We start from the raw sequence: 21,690 nt of genomic DNA on the forward strand, positions 1-21,690 counted from the left end.
ATTTTACACTAAACGACCGGTGACAGACCTGTTATAATTGTATTATCTCGTGAAGTACTTGGCGATCCATTCCGAAATTTCTACCGAATCTTCGCAATATAATTATAAATGATTTAAAAAAATAATAACAAAATGTTTTTGGATCAACTTAAAAAAAATTCGCTTCTAGTATTTGCAGAATACATAAGTTACATAGCAAAAACATATATGCATTGCAAAAACAATTTCGGTGAGCTCATGCGAAAAGGCAACTTTTATTATTTAATATTTTTATACAAATTGAATATTTTTTGAGTAGAAGATTCTTTGATTCCAGCGGATACTGAGTAGGTGTAATTGCCTACGGGTCCGCTACCCCCCTTTTGGCCTTTCATACAGTGGTATGCTGAATGCAGAATTGTAACGAAATTTGAGCCTACTGTTAAGTGGAGCCGCATGCAGAGCAAGACTCGAGCTAGGATGGTGGCTACCAACATACATACATACATACAAATTGAATAGTTTCTGAGTTATCAGTGATTGAAAAATGTTCAATTCAATAAAATTCGAAATTTTACAAACTCATAAATTGAAAAAAAGAATCGTATTCCTCAAAAACAAAACTTAGTGCGAACAATTTTCAGCTAAAGATCGCAAAAAAATTTGGTTGTAAATCTGACGTGGACTGACTCATATATAATATTTAATACGGATGCCAAATTGATTTATCGACGGCCTTCTTGTGATTCTTCTGACTCTGTAAGGTAAATACATATAAGTACGCTTGGTGTGCACAGGCCGTTTACTTTGACACGGCTCAATGCATTAGCTTGGCCGAACCGTGGGTATTTTTTTATGTTTACAAATTGTAGACGAAAAATGGTCAATAATGTTAGAGATACAGAGTGGTAGAGTAATTATGCCTATTAAATCGAACATATTGTTGATAATCTAGTTGCATTTCCAAAATAATAAAGCAATAATAACAGTATATCGCATTGTAGCTGATCTCTTGTTTTGCGGCAGCTTTTTTTTGCTTATATGACCAATTTTGGGGTTTGTAATCAACTAATTCTCAACGGTGTAAACTTGTTTTATTCAAGTTCATTCAAGTACTAGCCATCGAGTTAATTCTAAGCGCAACCCAAGTAACCATACGCATTAAGCCATTGCACTATATTGGCTATACATTTGCACTAATGTTGCATTGAAACTCCATTACAGCATTAACAACGCAATAAAGCTCTTTATTAGCATCAATAATGCATAACTGCACAGCCGACATATAGCATTATAGCTTGCTCTATATGCGTATATAAAGCTGATATAACGCGTACATGCTTCAAGGATCTTTAAAGCATATAAGCTTTACAAGTGCATTCAATGCCATTATAGAGCATATCAAAAGCTTATATAATGCTATTGTAATGCTGTGGGTTTATTTGTTATGCAACTCTTCTTGATGATTATATTCGGCATATTTCATTTCAATCGAACATATGCAATATAGTCCAGGAAGCAAACGCAGCGCACTTACCGTGAAGGACGAGGCAAGGTACCTCAGTTCGAGACTTACTAAAGGTAATTTTCTTAAACAATCTTATCTTGTGAGAACGAAAACCCATTAAGGATATTCATTACAATGCAATAGAACAGAGTCAATTACGGTTTTAAATAAAATATTTCATTTTAAAATTTTTCCTTTTTGCTCATCATACCGAAAGGAAACATAAGAAATGGTTTTAAAACCATGGCGGACAATGACAACCAACTGAAGCTTTTTAATAGCATTAGTAGTGCCAATATAAGGCTTTCAAATTTGACATTTGTTCGCTTTTGCTATATAATAGCATTAGTACTGCAGAAACTAGCTGTCAATCTCCGCACAGTAATAGCACTATATTTCGCCTTTTCTGGCATAATATCAGCATTAAATAAGTATTTAGAGCTTCACGGCTTTTTAGGACAGCTTTATATGTGGATCTAAAGCAGATATTAGGCTACGTTATAATACTTATTGGTTACTTGGGAACTCAATTCCACTCGCGTTAAGTGCTAGTCCATAGCGGCATTAGGTAACGCACAGCTTTCATGTTGTTTTTTTGTCTGCATCTGAAGTCATTTGTCTGCTCCGCTCACTGAAAGACAGAATTATTAAGCAACTAAATAAAGTTGTGAAGACCGCTCCGGGGTCAAATTATCAGATAGTCCCATGACGATTGTTAACAATCTCTGTGGCAAACCCAAGAATTTTGACATCCATATTGCTAGGATTCTTTGAAATTTACAAATAGTATTTCAAAGCTGGGACACACCTCCAGGACCGGTTGTCCGGAAACAAGATCTTATACGATTCCTTATAGCAGGTTTAAAAAAGTAGATGACTTCTTGATTCCAAACCATCTACAAATATTTGAATAAGTTTAAAATTATAATTGTAATGACCATTACCCTGTCAGTCTGCTATGCGGTAGAAACGACCAAAACGTTCCCCTCAGGCCCATTTACTACATCTTCAATTTTATCTCACTAAAATTCATGCCTAGTGATGTACTATGATGTCACCAAGTTTCAGGTTCTAGTTATGGAAAGCAAATTGTAATTTTAAATGAAATCTGGAAAGGTACTCGCGTACTATGTCGTTACCTAACGGTTAAACACTCAACTCCGCTTAAAAATTCAACGTTTTAGATATGGGTTTCCGTATATAACAGGACTGTATGAAGATGACTTTCGCAAGCTCCAGTTTCAATATCACCTTCCTCTAACAGACGGGCGGATACGACAATATTTAAAATCAACAATTAGTGCATTTAACCGAAGTTCGCCTCCCTTTTGCTGCGAAGCTTCACTCATCTCACAACGTGCTGCTATTGCCAGATTGCATTAAAAATCGCTTTATTTATTTATTTGTTTGTATTTATTATATTCCAAGATGGAATTTCCAACTGACCTTTTCACTGCCGTTCAACGCATAATTGTCCTATGTATGTGATTATTCGACATTTTCTTGAATTATGCCCCTATTTTAAAGTTGTGAAAAAGTGCTGGATGATTTTGTATCAACAACGCAATTATTATTAACCCTCCGGAAGTCGCGCAAATGGCCCACTGAACGAGCAGCCGCTGGTGCGCTCAGACGATTTCGCTAGATTTTCAGAGCAGCGTGCACTCAGTGCACTAGCATGACTTCCGGAAGGTTAAAAAGAAGAATCCAAATCTAACCAGAACATAAAAAGCGGATTATTACTGCACAGAAGTGATTAAACCGTTTCTGTAAACAATCTTCTTAGTACATATTCTGCGATACCTTCCTGTTGGTATGAAGTTTTTACTGGTTCACCCATTGTTGCAGAAGACCTGCTTAACCAATTATTTCTTGAGAAACTTAGACTTCTCTATCGTTCAGAATTACTTTAATACTTCATTTCGTTACATGCCATGAAGCTTGGTTGAAGTCTTCTACGTCCAAGTTTTGTAATCCATTGCCACACAGGAAACATTGGTAGAATATCCACGTTACAATTTTCGAAGAAGTGTTTAGCCCTCATATTCTGCCTATCACTATAATTCGAAATAATCAATACCTTCAATGACTTCGTTCCTTGATGATGCTTCGAATTATGCACAAACACATTTGACGTTTTTATTTTATTATTATTTTATTAGTGTACGAACAGAATGTTTGTCTCACTATCGAATCCATTTGGTCGTTTCTTAAGATTGTATTTTGCATTTCTTTTATATGTAGCTGATGGCAATTGAGTATTAGACGTTTTGGAAACAGTGTGAACAGAGCTTGCCGATTAGCCAAGCTTTTTAGAACTATTCCAATGAGATATCTTTTGATTTCCGTTTGGACCGCACATATTATTTCTAATACGCATTTCTTTCTACCCATTTTTGAAATGAATTATGTATTTTTAGATAAAAAAGACATACGTCCATATTTGTGAAAAATATTTCATTTTTGGTTGAATACATCAAGAGATCTATGTGTTTTTAGGTTTCCATATTTTATCGCGAACAAACTTTACATTGAAAATTGACGTAAGAATGGGTTACGACCACCTTCAAGGGTATTTGGAATATGATAGAGTATGTTAAAACGGTGCCGCGCATATGGCCCACTGAATGAGCAGCCGCAGTTGCCCAAAGACAATTTGCTAGCTTTTCAAAGCAGCGTGCACTCAGTGCACCAGCGCGACTGCCAGAAGGTTAACGGAAGATCCCAGACTCATCACCATTTCCACACAGACTAAAATACATAACACTATGAGGAAATTCATCCCTAAAATGTCAATCCGCTAATTTTTCCATAACACTAGCTCCTCCTTTTATACACACTCTAGAAAACATTTTTATTTAAAATTTTAGAGGATGAAACTTGTTTAGATTTGGAAATATTTAAATTACATGGCAGTTAAAAGACCAAAAGTGGTTTAATTGAAATGGAAGATACAAAAGGTTTAAAACTAACTAAAAATGCAAAAATGGTGTAAGCTCAAACGATAGACATTGAAAAATATGAATTTAATTTGATTTGTTTGGGCACTCTGGAAATTTTTTAAAAAGGTCTGGAAAAACCTGGAAAATCAGGGAATTTCATTTTCAGAAATGAGTCGACACCCTGATATAAAATACATTACCGTAAGTGAAAAAAAGGTAATTTACGTGCACTAGAAAATGAGCTGTAAATATTTTATAAATAAACTAAACCACTAATTTTACAAAAATACAGTTCGGTAAAAGGGGGGGGGGGCTAGATTGAATTTTATTAAGATTAAGTGGATCAATTAAAGATACATAAATAGGATAGGAAATATGCTTCGAGAAGGTATTCAGAGGGAGGGGGATGGAACTTGAATTCCTGCATGTGGGTATCAGAGACAGGGGCGGGAATAGGGTTGCCACCTCCGGCGAGGCATTCACACGGAGATTTTTACTGATCTGAGATACAAGCCTAGTGTATGCACGAGTGAGTGTACATTTAACCAGACCTACCTGCTGAATTGAAGTGAGATAAGAATACTCTTGCAGTCCTTTAGTAAATCGTCAAGGTATCAATTACCAAAATTGACTCACATTCACCATTTAGTGGTTTGTTATGGCGAAGCATAATGCATACCACTGTTCTGAGCCTATCTCATTACGCTATCAATTTTTCGCGTTTGTAAACCATTTCATTGATTTATATACGTGGGAAATTTCAATTCTTCGGCTAACGCCAAACAATCCGAAAGCCCCAGCCACTCCCGCTGTGGAGGATAAGCTGGACAAGGATTGCCCTCTGCCACAGCTAACAGGAGAAGTAGAGTGAAGCAGGCAGTAGACTACCCATGATCGCATATTTGTCCCGTTTTCTATGAGATTTCCTATCTTTATGGGACTGGTATGCCATCATGGGCAGCATAGGGTCAACGAAATTTTTGCTGAGCTCGAATTCGGTTATTCATCATCACAATTGCTAGGAAGGTTCCAACAAAGGAACGAATCTGTTCTCTCTGGTCAACAGCTAATGACCGCTGCAGGTGCAGCTGACATTGACACCAGAAGAACTCGTTCAAAGCATGCAATTTCAGTTAAAATTATTCATCGTCTCACTCGACCCGGAGAAATTTATATAAAACCCGGAGGCCCGGAGATCGGCTCCAAAAACCGGAGTCTCCGGGTCGAACCCGGAGGGGTGGCAACCATAGGCGGGAAGGTGGTGAATTGTATATAAGCCGAGACATCACACCCAATCCACATCCATTCATCTAAACCAAAGTTTCATTGATACCTTCGGAGCGATAAAATGTAACCACCGTCCTAACTCTCCATTACTCCACGATGTCTGCCAACTTTCTATCGTTTTCTGACGAGAGACCGCCTTAGCTAAAGAGTCCGTTTCTTCATTACACGAAATTGAGCAATGCGAAGGGACCCAAACAAAGGTGAACTTGTACGATCTTACAGATGGAATGTGCTCTCAGAGTTTCACCGAACGAAGAGTCTCTATTGAGCTGAGGTTGTCCGAAACAATACGATAATGGTCGGTGGGCAAAATATCTAATACCAAGGTTCTCGAAATTTACTCGTGGACTTATGTGATCCGAGAATCTCTTTCATGGATGTATCGAAAAATACAGTTGAATCAGAAGCTTGAACGATCGACACGATTGGGATACTGCTTTGTGCCATGTAATCGAAGTACAATATATTTACGCTCTGACGGCTTGGTGATCGTATTACATCGATGCAGCTCTTCGGGGATTCTTACGCGGTTTATCGTGCGGATCGACGTGCTCGCGACAGTATCCATGGTCGCGGCGGGGGAGTTTTTATTGCTGTTTCTTCCGCACTTGCCTTCTGTGATTTTGGTGTGGATAGTTCATCAAGCATGGAAGCAGTTTGGACGAAGATTACTACGCAAACGAAGAACTACTTTATTGGAACTGTTTACATTCTTCCAGAAAAACGACTAGATTAGATTGCTCTATTACGCAGTTTCATCTAGACGCCATAGAGCGCGCTTCTTTTCAGACAGGTGCAAACGATGTTATGATAGTCCTTGGCGATTTCAACCAACCAGGACTCATGTGGGTTTCTTCTGGACGTTATCCTCGACAACAAATCCTGCCAGCCGATTACTTCTGGACGGGATGGTTTTTCACGGACTAAGTCAAGTAAGCACGATTTCCAACCATCATTCTCGTTTTCTTCACCTTGTCTTCGTCGATGAGAATACTTTGCCTGAGTGTTCTGTGAGTGAAGCTTCCAGTGTGATCGTTCGTTTGGATAACTATCATCCCGCTTTAGAAATATTCATTTCAATATTAATTCGTCAAAAGGGCGAAAGTGTTTTTTGTAAACAAACTTGTTTCGCTCATTAGTCTGCTGCAGAGTGGAATTTCATGAAAAATATGCGTTAATGTAAATTTTTACCCTTCGTAGAAGTAATTTCAATTGTTTTTTGCTTTGAAATTATAAATTAAGAGAAAGCATCAAAATAAAAGTTTGTTAACAAATCTTATTCGCCCTTTTGCAAATTTAATATGGATTTCCACCATAAGTTCACCACTATATGAAGAAGCTGTCAATCGTCGTAATTTTCGCAAAACTGATCTAGTAGCTCTACTAGATCAGTTTTGTAGTGTACTACTTGATCAAGTAGATGTAGATGCTGCGGTTGATCTCTGTAATCGATTACTCCTTGACTGTGTTGACTGTGTTGTTCTGTTCCAATTTATCAACCTCCAGGAAGCCTCCCTGATCAAACGCAATGCTTCGGAATATGAAACGCATCCATGTCAAAGCTCTACGTGCGTACACAAATCGACGAGGCCCTATTCTCAAACGCTTCTTCGCAATACCCAGTAATGAGTACCACAGTTACAATAAATTTCCGTATAAAGGATATGTGAACCGCATCCATCAAAACTTACGATGAATGGTGTCTGGACTTTTGTTAATACGAAGAGAAAGGAAGCAGGTCTTCCGTCGAGGATGGTATACAATGGCGAAGTAGGCACAACGACGGCGACAAAATGCTCCCTATTTGCCAGCTTCTTTTCGAGTGTCTTCAGGGCTGATGCGCCATCTGCCTTCAAGCTCGATTCTCACTGCAATACAAAAAAAAAACGAAATCCGATATTTTAGAGACTTTTTCAACGTGTCACTTCAACAACAAAAATTTCCCGATGATTAGAAGTGCTTAGTGCATGTTTCCGGTACACAAGAAAGGCAACAAAAGTAACATCGAGAACTACTGGGGAATCACTTCGCTGAGAGTCGAGTCAAAACTTGTCATTACATTACATAAGCACTTGTCCAATAATTTCGGAGTTCCTCAAGGTAGTACACTAAGTCCATTACTATTTTCATTGTTCGTGAATGATGTGGTCTTCATTCTAATGCATGGAGGGAAACTGTTTTTCACTGATGATTTGAAAATATTTCATGTCATAAGGAATGAAGCCGATTGCCGTGAGCTACAGTGTCATATCGATACATTTTACAATTGAAACATGTTGATTCATTGTGTTGCAAAATGTTTTGTCATCAGTTTTCATCGTACAAGGGACATGCTTGATTTCAACTACAACATTGCTGGAACTCAGCTGCAAGGCGTTGACCACGTAAAGCATCTAGGCGTTATTCTTGATGAAAGGCTAACTTATACCAATCACTTATAAACGACTATTAGCAAAGGGAATCGATTGCTGGGTTTTCTGTTCAATATTTCTAGTGAATTCGGGCAACGTGGATTGAAAAGGTTGAAGCTGTCCAACGCAAATTTATACGATGCTTTACGTCCATCGCTTTCGAAAGATCCGTTGAACCTGCCACCACATGAGAACCGTTACAGGCTATTAGGACTACATACTTTGCAAGAACGTAGACACGCTTCGCAGGCCATTTCCATGTCGAAGCTTATGTTGGCTGAGTTCGATGTACCCGATCTCCTTGGACAAATTGACCTCTACGCCGCAATCCGTTCTTCGTCCTCGAACATTGCTACACATCGAAATTCGTAACACTAACTACGCTGTCAATAGTCCGATTGTAGCGATGGTTCGTTGCTTCAACGAGTTTGCCGAGCACTTCGACTTCGATACCAATTCATCATAATTTCGTCACTCTTTGTTGTTAGGTTAATTATTTTTAGTTTACAAATATAAATACAAATACAAAACGCTGAGATTCGTCGCTTCAGAGCTAATCCACTGCCTATTGGCAGAATTTCGTCAAGTTACGCTTCCTGCTACACTACGAACCGTAATTCAACATGAAGTTACGCACCATATTATTACTAAAGGACCTCCAATAGCGTCGAAGGTGCGTCGGTAGGTAAGGTAAATAAAAATAAGGTAAAAACAGCAAATGAAGAATTTGCTTGAATGGCGAAGCTTTGAATAAGCAGGCCTGCCGGTGGCAGCTGGGCCAGTCCACTCCATTGCGGTCCCAAGGAGAACGGGCAGTGGACATTCGTCGGTGACTATCGACAGCTTAACAGAGTTACTACCCCGAATCGATATCCGGTGCCGCACGTACACACTAGAGTGGCCCAAAGTTGTATGAAAAAATGCAAGGTGCGGAATTTCAAACCTTGCACCTGAAAATGATAGTTTGGGTGGCCAATAAGCTTCCCTGAAAATTTCAGCTCATTTGGTACACTGGAAGTGGATCCGCAAATGGCTCAAAGTTTGTATGGAAAAAATTGACCAAATGTATGGAGAAACGCACCAGTTTCACATTTCCAGATCTAAGTGGCGCTGTAATCGATCAATGTTTTCCGTGAGAAAAAATAAGAATCCTTTTGTAACAACAAATCGACTCGTGAAGACTGCAAGTCAATCCAACAAAAACTGACATAGTTATAAGCGCGCAAAGTTGAGGGTGTCATGGGTTGTAGTTGGGGTGGCTCTGTCGAAAGTGAAAAAAGCGGCTTACGATGAACGCACGATTTGCACGAGGTAGATAACTACATGAATTTCAACTTTTAATAACACGAAATGAACAGGCTAATGCAGAATTATCCCACCAGAAGGCGCTAGGGAGTATGCAAATGACCTATAGTTAATTTATATATTTGGTCATATCCCGTGATCGGAAATACTTTGGGGGGTTGATGCTTCGACAAAGTAAATCATTAGATCAAGGGCTTTCCGATGAAATACACTTTAAATTTACAAATTCTTCCACTGGATGGCGCTAGAGTGCCTGAGAATTTCCTATACATTTAATATTGGGTCATACCAATGGGAGTGGAACGAACGGTATGACGAAAGCAAGTCGATTTATTCTGTGATCACTCACAGCACTCATGTAAGATGCATCTTACGAATACCAAAGTGCCGTCTTCGCCATACCTTTATATACCACATTGACTGCCAACAACTGTGAAGGAGCTACGCCAATGAGGTTGATACTAAGGTGTGGCAATGCTGTTGCTCTCTCGCTCAATCTCTGTAAAACACGTGGACAGCAGATATATGGAAAATATATGGAGTTGAACTTTATTACGTAATAAAGTTACAGAGATTGAGCGAGAGAGCAATACAGCATTGCCACACCTTAGTATCCAGTACATTGGAGCTACGCAGATTTTTGGCTTTGCTAAACGATCACAAACGGTTTATACCTAAATCGGTTGACATACAATCATAATTACGAAAGCCTATACCTAACAATAGGAAGAATGATACTAGGAAGCAGAGATGCCATTAGGCCAGATTTATCTGGCACAGCCAGAGATTTTTGTAGCTTCCAGATAAATAGAAAAACCTGTCATTCTGTCAGATTTTTAAATTATAGAAATGTTTGCATCCTCATAAAGAAAGATACTTACGCTACATACAGGAATTTAAAACGGACATACGTTATATAAGTGGTATGGAAAACACTGTAGCTGTTGCCCTCTCTCACAGCAATCGATATGGCATCCATCGCTAAAGAGCAGACCATCGATGAGGAACTGAACAAATCATGATATTACCGTCGTCGCAAATCGAAAATATTCCCATTCCAAAAATAGCTCGCCCTGTATATTGTGATGATTCCGTTCCAAATCGAAACCGTGCTTTCGTTCCAGAGAAACATCGGATCGCCATGATGCAGCAACTTCACGGTATGGCTTATCCTGGGACACGAACATCCAGAAGGCTCATTACAGACACGTTCATATGGCCTACTATGGAAAAAGACGTTAACCAGTTCGTTAGGAGGTGCATGGGTTGTCGAATCTCGAAAGTCACGCGTCACACCATCTCACCTGTCGGTACATTCAGCCCTCCGAATACTAAATTTCGGCACATATATATTGATTTGGTGGGTCCTCTAACACTATCGAAGGGAAGACGATATATTCTCCCTCGCTGGCCGAAGGCTATCCTGTTTGCAGATATGACGGCACCTTCTGTTGCGAAGGCGATGATGTCAACATGGTTTTCACGGTTTGGTTCTCCCGAAACAATAAAACACGACCAAGGCCGTCAATTTGAGTCGGAACCGTTTTATGAGTTGGCATACACCTTGAAGGGCTCTCACCATATTCACACGACTGCTTACCACCCGCGATCCAACAGTGTGGTTGAACGATTTCATTGAGCATTAAAAGCAGCGTTAATGTGCCAAAAGGTGACAAGTGGAACTATGAGTTGCAATTCGTGCTTCTTGGGCTATGAACAGCACATCTCAAGTGTTCTTCGGAAGATCTTGTATATCGCTAACCTTTGCGCATCCCTGGTGAGTGTTTTGACTCTCCAGCAACGGATGTAAACAAAACGGGAGAGATCTTCAATTTGGCAAACTAAGATTTCCACCAACCGCCCATCATGCCAAGCCGTCTGCATTCCTGCACACCAAGATTAACACGTACACCCATGTGTTCATTCGCATTGACATGGTAAAACGTTAACTTCAGCGGTCATATGAAGGGCCGTACGAGGTCGGGGTGAGAAGTACATCGATGTATTAATTTCCGGAAAGAAGCAACGATTCATTATAGATCTAGTGAAACCAGAATATACGTGCGATGATTACATCACCAGTCATCTAAGTGACGACAAACGGACCATAGTTACGCAGAAATCTTGTCCGATTCTTGACGTAACTGGGGAAACCTCTGTGGGTTGCTGTTTAAGGTTCACCGAAACGTACACGCCGCGCCAGCTTCTTACTAAAGGCCGCTATAAGGTTGCCAGCAGGTGCTTGGTGCAACTAGTACTTCTATTTGATTATAACCAATTTTATCAATTCTGTCATCTAAAAAGAATTTTTGAAGTTTACTGAATATGGTGAATTTGGCACCACTTGCATCTGGTATATTCAACCTGCACAAAACGTTACATAACGCGGGGGTGATTTTTGGCAGAGATGATGCTTATAGAGATGCGCGAAACATATTCAGACAGATATTTTGTCTGATTGGCTAAGCGCGGTGTTTCATGAAGGTCATTTCTTTCGATCGCTAATAATGCTGTTATATGTACATGACTAAGTTTTTGTTCAAATTTCAGTTGAGTAAACCTTTATAACACCAAGTAAGTAGCCTTCTCGGACATGTTATATTTGTTTCCCTTTTTCTATGGTGAATTGAAGCTCCAGTATTCGATTATTATGACGTGTCACCACTGCACCAAACGTTCTATGGAGCAATCCGAATAGCCAGCTCCGCTGTTAAAAACGGCGAATTCAAACCAATTTTCCATAGTCCGCCATTTACTTCAATGCCCACTTACCACTAACGGATGGAAACTTCACCCCTCCGTGGCATAGTTTTGACAGACCAACCATCCTCCCCGGTCTGCCTCTTTCTCAAGGACAAGGAATGTTTTCCTAGTGGTGCGCATGACCGCACGTCATTTCGTCGTCCTTGCTCGGGCCGGAGGGCGAACCGTGCCGAAGCTTACTGCCGAACAGCAGCCCTATTCCCTATTCGGATGGTTTGCGACGACCATACCAATTTGTCTCGGGCGTTTCACGGTGTCGGAAGTGCGTCTACGTCCTCTGCATCTGGGTGCGTCGTTCCGTGGTGGTATTCTCCTGCTGTGGTCTGGTGGAATTTTTCAAGCCCTTCCTTAGCGAAGAGCCTATTGTGATTGGAAAGTGGATTACTGAAGATTAGTGTTCTTTTCTTGGGATGTTTCAATGTGATTTCTGTAGGTTAGTGGAGATCTGCAACCGCAAAAGTTCCCCGCAGTCCGCATTCTGTCTGGATTAGTGGCAGGTGAAAAGTTTTCGCGAGCGTTGTGCGAATCAGTGTTGTCAGGAGTTTCGTAACTAGTCGGAATAAATCTTTGTGAATATCGTTCGGAAACCTTCTAAAAGTACACAATTTGTGGCAAGAGTTTGCAGTGTTTGTTTTAAAGTGAAACCCATCCAATAATTTGGATTCGAAGGAAAATTTGACAACTCCCAACTTTACTTGCACAAACACCACCACCACCATCGTTTCACCACCCACATCATGGGCCGATTGAGCTTCACGTTGAAGCTTCTGCTGCTGCTGCTGGCCATCGTCGGCATGTTCGTAGCGGATGCTAAGAAGAAGCCGAACAAGTACGGGGATGGCGATTTCGAGTTCGTCGATGAGGTAAGCCCTCAATTTTACAGTGAAAAGCACTTTTGCGTTGTCCAGCGGCGCCCAGTGGATGGGAATATGGTCATTGAATTTGTTCCACTATGAAACGTTTATTTTTTTTTAAGTGTGAAAAACAATGAGGAATAGATTGCATACTTTATGGTCCTTTAGGGGCAGAAATGATTTTTTTTTTAAATAGTACTACATCTAAGCGTTATATGTCTAATTTGTATAACTGGAAGATATCGCAAGCTTAGAAAAAGCTCGGAGGAAGCGAACAATCAGCACAACTCACCGGCATCAGGCGATTTTGGTTGGTTTCAGACGATTTTAAGCTGGATTAGTCTAAAAGGTTTTTGTCGTGACCAACGACTATCCCTTCAATACAGTGGATTAGCTTCAAATTTGTAGCTTTTATTGTACTGAATTGAATTGCAGGGTCATCAACATTGAGAAATTATGAATATAGGTCAGCAGTCTGTACCATTATTGAAATTTGGCTGTTCGAAGAGGATAAATTTCTGCTTGGAAAACTAAATCGGTTAAGTGAAAAAAGAATATTAGAAGCTGCATTCAGAAGCGGTATTGTTCTGTTCTCTATTATTGAGGCGTTTTTGCACTGGAAGGGTTCCCTACCTTCAACGTACTAAATTACGTACTATCATCAATATCTGGCACTGACTTAGCACCAGATAGATGCTAAAACCAAAAATGTTACACAACTTGTATTCGCGAAGCGAATGGTTGAGGTCTCTGAAGCACAAAAGTTCTGCTTTGGTAAGGATACAGCGAAATTGAAAGCTGGTTCGGCTAACTAGTCAAAGTAACCGCTCTTTTTGTGTAAATTTCAGTCTATTTTGAATTGCTTATTTGTAATTTCATTCAAATTATTCTAAATTTATGGTATTGATCTTCCAACATAGTTTAGTATTCATACTATTTTATTCATAATTAATTTTGGATTAATTCATGCCAGAAAGCCAATTATCAAAAATCACTTAGAGCAATAATTTCGGACGTCCTGTTACTCACAGAACAAATATCACATCAGCAAGAGAAAACTTCTCTTTTGTTATTGCGAATCTTAAAAAATCCACGTCTTGATATTTCCGTCATGGGCCACCAGGCCGGCGTCGAATTAAAAAAAAACTATTGTTTGTGATTAGCTGTAATATCTATACTGAATATTTTTTTTTAATCGCCATATTGAAGAACATACTCGTTCGTGGAATAGTTGGAAACTCACCATATTTTTTATTTTTTAAAAATTTCTTATCGAAAACCCAATATCGCCCACAACTTGTAAAGTAACGTTAGGCCATTGCAAATCTTTTTTAAAAATTATGTCACCCCCCCCTTCAAAATCGCTGAAAAAAATCAGGGGGCAAATAATTTTTTTTAAATAACCAAAATTCAAAAAATTGTCACGTTTTATAGAGCAACAATAGCTTCCATAGAGTTTTGCTTTTCGTAACAGAAAAATATTATGGTAGTTTTAGAAATTACCATCCCATGATAATTTTTATTTTGACCATTCTCGGGTAAATGTGAATTTTAAATGAGATCATCGATCCAGTCCAACATCAAATGAAACGTTTGCTGGTCGCGGAAGGAAGGACCCATCTGTGCATTATCAAACGAAAATCTCATGGAAAGGCTAATACAGACCGACTTCTGAATCGATTCCATTTTTAACGCAACAGTCGATAGAGACATAATCGATCGTTGCATTCAAAAATAATTTCGATAAGGAAACAATCTGAATTCAAATCAGACTCCTGGAGATTTATGTGTGATTCAATATTCAATATACATGAGCTTTACCGAAAGGTTTTTGACATTTAAAGATTTCATATGGGATCGTAGTATTCATACCGTATTTCCGCAGCCATATGTGCGATTCTTATGAACTTGATCAGATCAAAATCTGCTACCAAACCTTCCATTTAAGGCTAAGCTTGTGAAAATCGAATAAGTCGTTTTCCAAGAAGCCGAAGAGACATTAATTCTGAAATATTCCAAGAACCAGAAACATGCGAAATTTTCGAGATGGACGCTGGAATCAAAAGAACTTTGTCTGGCCATCAGCGATCAAGAATGCTCTAGCAAAGCTAAATATAGATCTTACAAATAATGATATCATCGGCAATTACCGCAGGGGGAACCGGCAATCCATTATCGATGTCAATTTTTGTAGCTTTGGAGTAACCGGAAAGATGGACTGAAAAGTGTGCGAGGATATATCCACAGCGACCACCAAGCTTTCTGGTACAGCATTGATAACAGGACTATGAACAACACATGAATATGAATATGTGAGAGAGATATATAAACGAGTGAAGATGGAAAACAGTGATTTTTCACAGGAACGTATCCGTCGAAGAACTTGTATTTGAGGGTATCCTCTTCAACCTAAATGCGAACGAGTTCACGGCACTACTAACAAGGGCGTGTAATGCGACCATACCAAGGGATGGGAAACCGAGAAACGGTCGCCGGGTGCAATACGACGATTGTCGATCTACGTATAAGTTGCCTCCGAGCTTGGAGAAGAAGTCGGAGATCACTTCGGTTTCTCATCTCGCTCAGTTCAGAAGCTAGAAATCGCTCCGCTGCAATAGCAGGGCAAATAATCAAATTTACCCGTGCGACGTTTGGTCTATTAACCATTAACCATTGTGCAGCAGCCCAACAGCTGCTGTGGCAGTCGGTCTCGGAGTCGAGGACAGATGTCGCCCTCTTATCAGACCCGTACCGCATCCCTGCCGGCAACGGCAATTGGGTGTCGGACGGGTCTGGAATGGTGGCAATCTGTACAACGGGACGGTTCCCGGTTCAAGAGGTAATACACTCCTCCGCCGAGGGTGTTGCGATTGCCAAGCTCAATGGGGTGTTCTATTGCAGCTGCTACGCTCCACCAAGCTGGCCAATAGAACAGTTCAACCAGATTATCGACAGGCTCTCGTCGGACCTAGTGGGCCGGAAACCGGTAGTTATAGCGGGAGACTTTAACGCTTGGGCAGTGGAGTGGGGCAGCCGCTGTACAAATAGTAGGGGCCAAGCGCTAATGGAGGCGCTTGCGAAACTCGATACTGTGCTAGCTAATAATGGCTCCGCTAGTACATTCCGTAGAAACGGGGTGGAGGAGTGGATTAACGTAACATTTGCCAGCCCGAGTCTGGCTCCAGGCATGGAATGGAGGGCAGACGAAGGCTACACCCATAGCGATCATTTAGCAATCCGCTTTAGGATCAACTATGGTGTGCAGCATCCGAGGGCGGGAGATCCCTGTCAGGTACGCGTGTGGAAGTCCAATCACTTCGACAGCGAAGCTTTCACCGCGGCCCTGGGACTAAAGGCCAACACCGACAGTCTAAGCGGGGATGCGCTGGTAGCTGTTCTATCACGCGCGTGCGACGCCACTATGCCGAGAAAAACACTGCCAAGAAACGGCAGATGCCCGGTATATTAGTGGAGTGCCGAGATTGCAGCTCTACGGTCAGCCTGCCTCAGAGCTAGACGTAGGATGCAAAGAGCTCGCACCGAGGATGCAAGAGAGAACCGCCGTGAAGTGTTTCGAGCTGCGAGATTGGCCCTTAACAAGGCCATTAAAAGCAGCAAGAGAGCGTGTTTCGACAACCTGTGTGAGAGTGCCAACGCGAATCCGTGGGGTGACGCCTACAGGATTGTGATGGCCAAGACCAAAGGGGGCTCCTCACCCCCAGAACGGTCTCCGGACCGGTTGGCAACGATTATCGAAGTACTCCTCCCGTCTCGAGCCACAAGCCCCTGGCCACCTGCACTACGAGACAGTGCGGGCACGGCCGAAATGGTGGCTCCAGTGACGAATGAAGAGCTACTCGCAGTGGCTAAATCCCTAGCAATGAACAAAGCTCCAGGGCCGGATGGAGTTCCAAACAACGCTCTCAAGGCAGCGATCATAGCGAACCCGAACATGTTCAGGCTAGTTATGCAGAGATGCCTTGACGAGTGCCGTTTCCCCGATAGATGGAAAAGGCAGAAATTGGTGCTGTTGCCGAAGCCCGGAAAGCCGTCAGGCGACTCATCGGCGTACAGACCAATCTGTCTGATCGACACGACTGGCAAACTGCTTGAGAGGATCATCCTCAACAGGCTAACCCCGTACGCGGAAGGTACGGACGGTCTGTCAAGCAACCAGTTTGGCTTTCGGAAGGGTAAGTCCACAGTGGACGCTCTCAACTCAGTGATAAATACTGCCGAGATAGCGATCCAACGGAAAAGGCGAGGTATTCGATACTGTGCGTTAGTGACACTTGACGTGAAGAACGCATTCAACAGCGCAAGCTGGGATGCCATCGCGCTCTCGTTACACCGGCTTAGCCTACCGGTGGGTCTGTACCGGATCCTGGAAAGTTACTTCCAGAACCGTGTACTGCTATACGAGACCGATGCCGGTCAGAAAAGGGTTCCGATTACCGCCGGAGTCCCGCAGGGCTCGATTCTAGGCCCGGTGCTATGGAACCTCATATATGACGGGGTTCTGAAACTGAAGTTCCATCCTGGGGTCAAGATCGTCGGCTTTGCTGACGACGTAACCTTGGAGGTCTACGAGGAGTCAATTCCTGAGGTAGAACTAACCGCAGAACACGCGATCAGCACGGTGGAGGAATGGATGAGCGCGAGAGGCCTGGAGCTCGCTCATCATAAGACGGAGGAAGTTATCGTCAACAACCGCAAGTCGGCACAACATGCAGTTATCCATGTGGGAGAAGTCGCGATCACTTCACAGCGAAGTCTGAAGTCTCTCGGAGTCATTATAGACGACAAGCTGACAATCCATGTCGCCTATACATGCAAGAGAGCGTCGACTGCGGTTGCGGCACTATCGAGAATGATGTCCAACAGCTCAAAGGTGTGCGCCAGTAGACGTAGGTTACTGGCAGGCGTTGCCATATCTATCCTCAGGTACGGCGGCCCGTCATGGTCAAGAGCACTCAGGGTAACCAGTTACCTACAGAAACTGGAGAGCACCTACCGCGTGATGTGCCTCAGAGTGATATCTGCCTACCGCACGGTATCACACGATGCATCCTGCGTGATAGCGAGCATGATGCCAGTCGGGCTGGTCATTCGGGAAGATGAGGAGTGCTTCGAGCTACGTGGAAATAGGGGAGCCCGCGAGCGTACCAGGGTGACCTCTGTTGCCAGATAGCAGCGTGAGTGGGACAACTCCTCGAAAGGTAGGTGGACCCACCGGCTGATACCTAGCATATCGAGCTGGGTGGGAAGACCCCATGGGGAAGTTCACTTCCACCTGACACAATTCCTGTCAGGCCATGGCTGTTTCAGACAGTACCTCCACAGGTTCGGGCACGCGGATGTCCCAGTCTGCCCGGACTGCCCAGGTGTAGACGAAACTGCCGAACACATACTGTTCGTATGTCATCGGTTCGACGTCGAAAGAAGAGCAATGCTTGACGTCTGTGGCTGGGACACAACCCCTGATACCCTTATTCAGCGGATGTGTCAATCGGTGGAGAAGTGGAACGCAGTCTCGGCTGCTACCATCCAGATTGCCAGTAGGCTACAGGTAATCTGGCGCACCGAGCAACAGACGACGGGCACGGCTAACTAGGTTAGCTGGAGCGAAAAAGGCCAAGCGCAAAAAAGGGAGTGAATGGTCTGTTCATGCCAAGGCAGGTTTGGCGCAGCGAATGGCAAACGCGTAAGGGGTAAACCCAGCCACCCCGAAGCAAGACAGAAGAGTGAGTGTATAGGCGTATAAGTGGACTGCCTCATGCCAAGACGGGAGGGTCGTAGTGTAGTATGTTGGGACTTAGCTATCGATACCTCATGGCGTGGCAGAGTGAAAGGGTGAGCATCCAAGTCAGTTTCACACGGCATGTTAAGGGTGAGCACGAAAGTCAGCCTCACATGGTATGGTAGAGGCTAGCACAAAAGTAAGCCTAGCAAGGAATGAAAAAGGTGAGCACACAAGCCAGCCTCGCATGGTATGTCAGAAGTGGGGCCTAAGAAAAATGTCCCACATGGGATGCCACGGGGAGTGACAGAGGTACAATAGAGTGGCACGATCGAGAGTGAATCAGGTGATAGGGTGAGCACCCAAGTCAGCCTCACATGGTATGGATGGGGCGAGCACAAAAGTAAGCCTAGCAAGGAATGAGTAAGGTGAGCACACAAGTCAGCCTCGCAAGGAACGAAAAAGGTGAGCACAAAAGTCAGCCTCATGTGGGAGTGTTTGAGAGTGAATCAAAGTGCGATAGAGAGAGCACCCAAGTAAGCCTCATACAGGACGTATGAACGCGTGAGTGAGAGTGAATGAGTACATTATGTACAGCCATCCCCCCAGAAGTAATACCGAGAGGTAGTTCCTGGGAGGAACGATGGCGGAGCCCAATGGAGTTTAGTCGGTATTAATGGCAGCGTCACCATTCGAGCCCGACACGCCCCCAGTGCACCCCGTGTGGTAGATTGGACCCTACCAATAGCACGTGTACTGGGCTAGGACGTAAAGGTCTTCTCCATTGTAAAAAAAAAGATATCGACGAACTGAATCTAGTGGTATATGACACTCGACACTCCGGGTGTAGCTTAAAAAGTCGAATTTCAGAGTGATTGCACAGTCTTCCTTATATGAAAAAGGCAAAAAATGAACTGATGATTGCTATACATTTCATAAATCCGTACGACTATCAAATGAATTTATCTGATGTGGCTACATACTGCGCAACAAGATGGAGAAAAATGCAAAGATTTCGAAGATGTACACGGAAACGAGCCGAATTACTATCATGGACCAAACAAACAAATCTACAAGTCTTCAAGCACAAGCGATAAACCAAAGCTGATGTTTCCACTAGAGTTTGAAAAAGTATAGTATGCACAGGATGTACGTTCGCCAGGCTACTGTATACGAAATACGCAATAGAAAAAAATATCAGAGAAAACCATATCTGAGATGAATAATTCCATTGACGCACACTTTACTTTTGGATTCATTCCAGAATGTTTTCCAAAAGTCTATAAGTGAAATGTTGCAATCCTGTTTCTGTACATTGTTATCAAGCAGGTGCACCTTTGACCGATTTTCATGCCTTGTGTGTACAGTCGGTCCATGTGCCGCCACAACGGAACGAAAACTATTCAAGCAACCAAAAGTTAATACCTTAAAGTACTCTTAAATGTTTACATTAAGTTCTTAGAGAACTTTCAAGCTTTTATTGGGAATTTAATAAGTGCACTGTTGGGAAAATTATTTAAAACGAAAACTTTAGCATCCCTTTCCTATGTGAACTTTGGATTGATTCAGTAATGTTTGCTTGAATTTGCTAGTAAAACAAATAGCTCAACCCCGCTATACGAAATCACCCTGCGGAAACGTCCACGAGAACAATCGAAAGAAAACGCAAAAAGAAAAAAAAATGTGTTTATTAAAATAAATATTTATTTTTTGTTTGCCCCCCCCTTCAGAAAAAAAATTGTACTTGGACATAATTTTTAAAAAAGATTTGTAATGGCCTTAGAGAACGATTTTTTTGTTTCGATTATAGAGGTTCTATCCCCAGGATCACTCGCCTCTTTTTCTGGTTAGTTAGAAAAACCTCTATCGCTATGTACGAGGTTGGGAATCGAACCTGGTGAGCTGCGCGTACAAGGTATTGCAACTCAAGTCGGTACAGGTATGCACATTTTATTTTCTATGTTTGCGTGTGATTGTCATTTTACTTCGATAGAACCCATAAAACAAGGGGAAATGAAAGAGAAAAACATAAACAAGTGACGCAAACGGAGGGGCCCATATTATTGGCTCGAATCAAAACTCGTCGAAATGTCAATTGACGATAGGTTCATCCGGAGTGTTCATTTGTGTTTACCTTTTGCTAGCGTTGCCAATTTTATTTTGTGTCCAGCACCCAATGTGGCTACGCCACATCGCTTTTGCACGTGCTGTCCGACGGGCCCATATTATTGGCTCGAATCAAAACTCGTCGAAATGTCAATTGACGATAGGTTCATCCGGAGTGTTCATTTGTGTTTACATTTTGCTAGCGTTGCCAATTTTATTTTGTGTCCAGCACCCAATGTGGCTACGCCACATCGCTTTTGCGCGTGCTGTCCGACTTCGCTACCGCTCAGTCGGACTTAAACTAGGGATAGCCCCTATGTTTGAGTAAGCCAGGCAAACGAGTGGATCACAGGTTCGCTTGCTTCCGATGGCGGGTCGGTGGCCACCTCGTCCGGCGGATCCTCAGCGGCTTTGCGCCGCTTCGGTTCCTAGGCCTCGGTTATGCGGCTAAGCCGCATCGAAAAGGTACCCCTTAAACATTCTAACTTGAATCGGTTGTGTCACCGGAGCCAGAATACGAATTAGAACCAGCCAGCATTCCGACTGAGTTAAACTGGGAAGTTTAGTAAAATTGAATCTGGAAATAAATTTTTTTTGGCAACGCTCCAGCACTCCGTTGATTTCACCACCTGGGCGCCAGGTTGACGATATGAAATGAACTTTGTTTACTTTCGACAAGTTTTGATTCGAGCCAACAACATCCAGCCCTGTCCGACTTCGCTACCGCTCAGTCGGACTTAAACTAGGGATAGCCCCTATGTTTGAGTAAGCCGGGCAAACGAGTGGATCACAGGTT

General features: G+C 42.3%; 1 protein-coding gene across 1 annotated transcript in view; it reads left to right on the forward strand.

The window, feature by feature from the left end:
* The first annotated feature begins 12,417 nt into the window (after nucleotides 1–12,417).
* The window catches only part of LOC131677736 (proteoglycan Cow), a 373,287-nt gene continuing 364,014 nt past the window's right edge, over nucleotides 12,418–21,690 (forward strand). Inside the window, exon 1 of the mRNA XM_058957754.1 lies at nucleotides 12,418–13,057. Coding sequence (XP_058813737.1) covers nucleotides 12,932–13,057 — 126 coding nt within the window. The 5' untranslated portion in view covers nucleotides 12,418–12,931. The remainder of the gene's footprint in view (nucleotides 13,058–21,690) is intronic.

Source organism: Topomyia yanbarensis, chromosome 1, assembly GCF_030247195.1.
Source record: "Topomyia yanbarensis strain Yona2022 chromosome 1, ASM3024719v1, whole genome shotgun sequence".
NCBI classification, from domain to species: domain Eukaryota; kingdom Metazoa; phylum Arthropoda; class Insecta; order Diptera; family Culicidae; genus Topomyia; species Topomyia yanbarensis.